The sequence below is a fragment of the Erpetoichthys calabaricus genome, chromosome 5 (assembly GCF_900747795.2).
Source record: "Erpetoichthys calabaricus chromosome 5, fErpCal1.3, whole genome shotgun sequence".
Taxonomy (NCBI): Eukaryota; Metazoa; Chordata; class Cladistia; order Polypteriformes; family Polypteridae; genus Erpetoichthys; species Erpetoichthys calabaricus.
Genome location: NC_041398.2, coordinates 27,533,979 through 27,541,630, shown reverse-complemented (window position 1 = coordinate 27,541,630; position 7,652 = coordinate 27,533,979). Strand labels below are relative to the sequence as shown.

The window sequence follows — 7,652 nt, the reverse complement described above, 5'->3', positions numbered from 1 at the left end:
AAAGCAAAAACAGGATTTTAGGAATTTTTGCAAATGAGATGTTTCTATTCCTTGCTTGGATTCAGCTGTGGTCAATTCAGCTGATTGCGCACCTGCCTGTAGAAGGTCCTACAATTAATATTGTACATTAGAGAAAAAAAATAAGCCATAAGGTCAAAGGAATTGCCCACAAAGTATAGAGAGAGGACTGTATTGAGGCACAGATCTGAAGAAGGCTACTAAAAATATTCTGCCACATTGAAGATTCTGAGAGCTCAGTGGCTTCCACAATTCTTAAATAGAAGAACCACAACTCTTCCTAGAGCTGGACACCCTGCCAAAATGAGCAATTGTGGGAGAAGAGCCTCTGTAAGAGAGGTAACCAAGAACATGATGGTCGCCTTGGGTAAGTGTCACGTCTTAAGAAAACCAAGCAAAACTCATCACATGCCCAGTTCCATTCCAATGGTGAAGCATAGTGATGGCAGCATCATGCTATGGGGTTGTTTTTTGGCAGCAGTGACTGGAAGACTAGTCAGGATCAAAGAAAAGCTGAACGAAGTAAAGTTCAGAGATATCATTAATGAAAACCAGCTACAGCGCTCTCTGGACCACAGACTGGGTGAAAGATTTACCTTCCAATGGGACAAGGAACCAAAGCACAAAGCAAAGACAATACAAGTGTGGCTTAGGGACAACTCTGTAAATGTTCTTGGGTCACTCAGCAAAAGCCCAAACTTCAAATCAATTAAACATCTCTGGAGGGACCTTAAAATAGCTTTCTGCCGATAGTCTCCACCTAACATTACAGAGTTTCAGAAGCTTAGGGTTAGAAAATCCTCAGATTTGGGTATGAGAAGCTTGTAGCATCAGACCCAAGAAGGGGGCTTCAGCTACTGTAAGTATACAGTAAAGGTCTGAATATTTTTGTCAAAGTGATATTTTTTATTTAATTTTTAATAAATTTGTAAAAATTTTAAAAATCTTTTTTATTATTTTGCCATTCTGGGATACTCCAAGCAGAAATATCCAAAGATGCATTGAACTGTTTTAGTGCAAAGTTTTCTGATTTCTTTGGACCAGTTTTAAAATTTAACTGAATCTTTTCATTTTAATTTCTTCCCTGCATGCACACAATCCTCAGTACTAGATCACATTTATTTTAGCTCCACTTCACACTGTGACGTCCACCACTGTGTCTGAATTCCACATCTATAAAGAGCAAGTAAGTTTACTGACTGAAGGTGTGCTATTTTTAATTTTAGACAACAAGAGTGATGGTGGTGGAGATCAGGAAATCCCATTGAACCTTCAAGGTACAGTTATTCTGTTTAATAATTAACACATATACATTTATTGCCCGCTTTTTAAAATTTTCTTCTGTGCTTTGATCAAAAAATTTTACAAGAAATAAAAATCTAAAAGTAACCGAGTCTGAGCTGATTGAATCTGAACCACAAAGATAAAAACAGATTACAGATGACTGCAGCCAGCAGGCAGGGGTGCCACATATCCTATCTTTAATCAAGTCAACTCCCACCTCATTCTGAAAATCTAAATCTGATATTGATTACTAAATTAAACACTTGATAAAAACTGTTTTAAAATCTGGCACACTGTTCTGAAATGAAAGGCCTTGTCACTTGAACGAATAAGTAGCTGACCAGCGTGGGATATCATTGTACTGAAATATTTTAAATTGTTTTCATGAAAAATCCCTCTGTTATCCAAAACCAGTTACATTATATTTAACTTGATAGACAATCGTGCTAATCAATTCTCAGTGAATTTATTCTTTAAGGATGTTAAAGTTTAATAAACTTATTGTAAATATTGCAAATTTCTCATAGAAAACACTACTCTAGACACATAAATGTAATTTTCTGAGCTCTGATAAGAACAGACAGTTTCATGTCAAAATTGAATAACTGAGACAGTCATAGAATATTCATGATATGTGTAAAATATAAAATAAACACAATTCTCATCCGAAGCTAAAAAAAAAATGCAGAAAAGCAAAACTAATCATCCGTATAATAAAGACACTATGTATAAACTGGAGTCCTGTACTCTGTTTACTGCTGAATGTCTGCCTTTAGCTTGTAGCTCTGGGAGTTATCAAAAACAAATTGTAATTATTATACTGAAATATACTCAAAAGAGTCAATTACATCCTCTCAAGCTAAGTGGACAACTTCACAGAACTATGCTAGCTACAGTAATGCCAGTCCTAGATTTCCTTACACACTTAGATGGAACTCTGAATCTGTTAATAAAGTTAAACAATTAAGAGGGAGAGCACAGGCTGGGATGAGACAAGCATGCCACTGTCAGATGACCCATCCATCCCAGACTACTCTGATACCTAACCAATCGCACATGAACTTCAGGACGAGTGAGCAGAGCAATGACAGGCAGCTGTGCACTGTTTTGTTTATTATTGGATGAGTAGAGGAGTAGAGTATAATAGGAGTAGAGAAAATGTGGAAAGTACTGAAGCCTGTTCCCATAAGAAGGCAATTCACATGAAAAAAATCCCCCTTATTTGAGAAAGTCCCCTAAGTTATATTTTTGTCCTGTTATATTAACCCCGATTTTTTCCCTCAAATGGCCTACAGGTGGCGCAGTGGTAGTGCTGCTGCATTGCAGTAAGGAGACTGTGAAAGATTGTGGGTTTGCTTGCCGGTTCCTCCCTGTGTGGATAGCACTTTCAGTACTGAGAAAAGCGCTATATAAATGTAATGAATTATTATTATTTTTATTATTAATCGCTCCACCCCTCCTAACTTTTATCCCCTCCTGATTTGAGTACTGAGAAAAGCGCTATATAAATGTAATGAATTATTATTATTATTATTATTATTATTATTATTATTATTATTATTATTATTATTTAGCAACCACTTTGTTAAGTTTGCATACAGATGAAGAGCAACCTTTTAATGGTAAGAATAACTTCCTCATCTCTCAACATACTGTAACATGAAGCAACTGTCAAACAGAGAAAAATACAATTTAAGGCCACTAGATAGATAGATAGATAGATAGATAGATAGATAGATAGATAGATAGATAGATAGATAGATAGATAGATAGATAGATAGATAGATACTTTATTAATCCCAAGGGGAAATTCACAAATTCACTAGGTGGTAGTAAAGCTACAAATGTATAACCAACTTAACATACAGGAAGTAACACAAAACTCCCACCCTTGCTGATGAATTGGCTGTGAGTCCAGGAAATACCTAAATTATTAGCCTTGATTTACATGTACAACCCATGACATCCACTCGTTACTGACCTTTGAAGCATTCAAATCAAATCAAACAATATGGCCAAGGCTGACAACCTCCATTTCAAAACAGAGCAAACAAGAATTCCTTTACAGGGGCCAAGGGGGTTGCTGCACCAGACACTTCCCCAAAAAGAGCTGCACAAATCAAACAAAGCAACAGAGGCTGGTGATCCCAGTTTCAAAATACCTCACCATGGTCCAGAGAGATGCCTGTTTCTTTCAGCTGTCTCACTGTTTCCCCTGAAAGGGCTGCACAAATCAATAAGAGCAATAGAGGCTGCCACCCTCAGTTTCTAAACCTTAGCAGGGGTTATAAGTCAGGTACTTCATTATCTCTGAAATGGCTACGCAATTCAATCAGAATGAGCACAACTTTCACCAGGACCAAATAAAAGACACACTCCATCATGGTCATTCGCTACCTTTAAAAGAGCTAAACAAATTACAAATCACCAAACAAGCACACTGACGCAAATTATATCAATAAAAAAGGCAAATTTCAATAAGGAAATACTCAAACTTCAATTTAATCATTACTTATGTTCATTTGCAGAGAGACCAGGCATTAATACTAGAAGTCAAAAAAAGTCAGCAAAAGCAGGAGAGAAATATCTGGGTAATTTAAAGACTCCATCCTTCTTTATCCAATTCAAGGCATTCCTTAAAAAGATGCACCATAATGAAGAAGGCTTGCATGTTTATTTCATAACTGGCTCTGTGCTTTCCTCCTTAGACAGCATGTCGTTTTCAGTGTATCTTCATAATTCACCTTTTCATAACAGTGTTTCATGTTAAAAATCTCCATCATTGATCCATTTTCAAAGGCACTATATTTTCTGATCCCATCCCTCTTGGCAGCTGAATAAACGTCTGCGGCAAACCAATAGGCGTTTGGGAAATTATCCTTGGTTTCACTCTTCTGTCAACCTGATGTTACTTTAAGCTAATTAGGAGGTACAAGTTAAATATAAAGTCCTGAAAGCCTCCATTTCACATTTCCTTACAGGCATATACACAGTGGTTAGCTTATTTGAGCTTAAGCATAGCAGGTAACACTTCTTCCTAACATTTGCTGTACATTTGCCTATTTTCTCCAGTTTTCCATGTATTAGTATGTCTATTTACATCCCAGAATGTAATGCTGTGTTAGAATACTTTTTATTCCCTTCAGTTTATTTAGTTGACAGTTCGAAAGAAGAACAAATATAACTGACTCCTTTCCTAAAGTCATCTTAAACTTTGTGACAGTGCCTTCTGAATCTTTTACATTACTCGTGAGCCCCTTGAATACTTGTCTTCATTCACTTGCCTCTGCACCCCCCACCCCCATTGTTGAGCTAAAACACCTTCTTGTCAGCACTTCTTGTTCTCTGCCTGCATTTAACTTTCTCCACACTTTTTTGCTATACTCTTCGTTAAAAGCCCACAATTATAAGCAATACTAGTTTTCCCTTTTAAGCTCTCTACTATTGCAATAGTTATGGTCACATAATTTATTCACTTAAAAGCTACATTTAAAATACATAGAAAAAATACAAATAAAATATTATGAGGCTTATTTAATAGACTCCAAAAACTCCAATTTTTAAACACCATTACCCCAACTATACCTGATTCATTAGTTTGTTTATTCATTTGATCATCCACCATTCTTTGGTGAATTTTAATTTTAGAAAGATTTTTGAGATAACAACTGTCACAATAAAACAATAAATGAAGTGGAAGCCTGCATGTTACTGACCAAGATAAATATAGTCTAGCAAATGGATAAATGGACAACGTAGTTGACAGTTGAAGTGCAAACTGATGACCACGTTGACATACTGATATTCATTGTCACTTTTATTTGATTGATAAGATAAGTTTGTAAAAGTTAAACTACTGTTTATATACTTGGGGGCAAACACCCCTATAAATGCAGCAGCAGTGGGTGGTGAGAAGATATTCCCAATGTGTCATAGCCTACACCAAGCAGCAGAAGATGTACTGGAGTAGGGAGTGAAATGGTGAAGACCAGCTGACGACCCTGCAGCTGACCCAAGGGCAACGGCGGAGGTGCGACAGGCAGAAATGCCAAAGCAAGAATGAACATCTAATCTGTCCAATGGTCTTACCCACCAATCCAGTATGCTTCATGCAGTTTTAGTGGCCATAGCTTATTTCATGTATATTTATCAATGTACCCTATTTGGTATACTGGTGTAAATAAACATAAATCACAGAATATGAGATTATTATATTTCACTCATAAATCAAAAGAAATCAGTTTAATCAGTGACACAATTATATAGTAAAAAAATAAGTATAAAAAGATGAAGAAATTGATATAGGCAGCAGACAACTTGAAAATACACAATATAAATACTTATATGGAAAGTCTTTCTGAATCCTCAAGTTCTTAGCATTGAAGAGAAGACAAAATTCTGAAGTCTTGACAGGCTCAGTGAAGAAGCTGAAATGGCAGCCATGTGTGTGAACTGTCAAGTGGCATCTTCACATCTGACTACAACAAAAGAGGAGGAAGAATGGCTGGCTATTACCAGATTTTATATAATACTAGCTTTCCCCCGCGGCTTCACCTGCATAGAAGTGAAACAGGACAGTGAGGAGGGCCCTGCCTGGCTCCCCACTCCTGATGTTACGCTGCCTCCTTCTCAACCTCGGCCTGCAGCCTCTCTCTTGGATTGACATAAATATATCGCTCCTGCAAGCAAACTATGATTCTTAGCATGATGAGAGAGGTCGCAAAATCAACCAGAATGTTCAAGCAAATTATAGAAAAAAGTAGTTCTCTAGTGAAAGCGGACAGACAGATAGACAGACAGACAGACATTGGATTTTATATATAGAGAGACTAGTTGGGTACTGAAACCTTTGACAGCATTGGTTCAAGACTGTTGAGTCAGCAAAAGTGCATTAAGAAACAAAGAAAGAAAGAGTTAGCAACACCCGAGAAGAAAAAAGTGAGGAGTGGAATAAGCAGAGTATGGAATAAATCAGACAAAACCTAGGTTTCAGAAACAAAGGAATAAAATTAATAGGAGAAGAGAAACTGTCAAAATGTGAATTAAAGAGATGCAGATTTTTTTGAGAGTATGCAATTTAATGGGATTAGTGTTGATCCATAAAAGAAGGAAAAAGAGTTTTGACAAGACAGACAAAATGGAGGTTTATTCACGACAGTATTTCAGATATTATCTGAATATTTCCTTTTTCATTTCTTCCCTCCACAAACACATTCCTCACCATTTATTTTAGCTCCTGGTTAAACGGTCATCCAGTGGTGTTTGTGAACTCACCAAGCTTGTAAATGGACAGTCTGCTTATGACTGATGCTGTGTGACTTTTGATTTTAGGTAACAAGTCTCTTACAAAACATGAAGATACGACTCAGGCTGCCTCACACAACACAAAAGGTGCAGTAAATCTGTGTATTTATTTATAATTGATATAGTTTTTTATTTGTACCAAACAAAGGCTCAGTCTCTCAATAACTGTTAATTAAATACAATGAATTTTGGGAATGCTAGTATATTTAATTATTTAGTAAATTATTTACTATCTTCTGTGCCTTGCAGTGCAAGAGTTTAAGAGAAATTAAATTTAAACCTGACCAAACATAAGTCAATTAAATTTGAGCTGCTCAACACCACACATTACAGACTAAATTTCAATGTGTAAAGCTCTACCTGAAATCAAGGAACTGCTTGCACACATAAGCCAGTCTTCTCCATGTTGACTGTCTTCAACTCAAAATTTCACAATATTTTCACAAACAAGTAATTTTCAGCTCTTTATGTAATAAATATGTCTCGCTTGGTTCATGCCTTTCATTTTTAAGCATGACTCCATCTAATAAAAAGCTAATTCCCTCTCCTCACCAGTGACTTGTGATAAATGTTGGTTGACTGATCATATCATAACGTGGTGGACTTGTGAACAGTAAAGTCAGTCCATGATACATGGCCATAGGAGGCTTCACGAGATGAATAAAAACAAGTCACCGTCAAGATGGAGCAAACCTTCCTGTAATTACTGAAAATCTGTGAGTGTCCGGCATGACATGAATAAACATTTACACAAATCTAAAGCTTTTACGTTTGACTTATATTTTCCAGAATATTGACTCATTCATACGTCAGTCTTCTTTCTGCAGTTGACTTATCAAGGGATGTTAATCTCAGTACTTAAAAAAGTTTCTGAGTTTTGCAAAATGTCATGTCTTTTGAACAAAATCAAACATCCCAGTATTCCTAACCTTTTAAGTTTCAGCTGCTGCGTTTGTAGCCTTTACTCTTCCTCTTCACTTTCCCGCTCTTCCTTTTTTTTATTTCCTTCATCTGTTTCAGCACTTATGTTGTTTTGCTTAGGACTT

The 7,652-nt window shown here is 36.4% G+C and overlaps 1 protein-coding gene and 1 long non-coding RNA gene across 2 annotated transcripts in view; one reads left to right on the top strand and one right to left on the bottom strand.

The window, feature by feature from the left end:
- LOC127527783 (uncharacterized) overlaps positions 1 to 7,652 on the bottom strand; it is a 497,464-nt gene that overhangs the window by 279,186 nt on the left and 210,626 nt on the right. The window lies entirely within an intron of this gene.
- The window catches only part of LOC114643317 (macrophage mannose receptor 1-like), a 119,356-nt gene that overhangs the window by 65,467 nt on the left and 46,237 nt on the right, over positions 1 to 7,652 (top strand). Inside the window, exons 5-6 of the mRNA XM_051927546.1 lie at positions 1,245 to 1,295; positions 6,634 to 6,693. Of these exons, the coding sequence (XP_051783506.1) occupies positions 1,245 to 1,295; positions 6,634 to 6,693 (111 nt within the window). The remainder of the gene's footprint in view (positions 1 to 1,244; positions 1,296 to 6,633; positions 6,694 to 7,652) is intronic.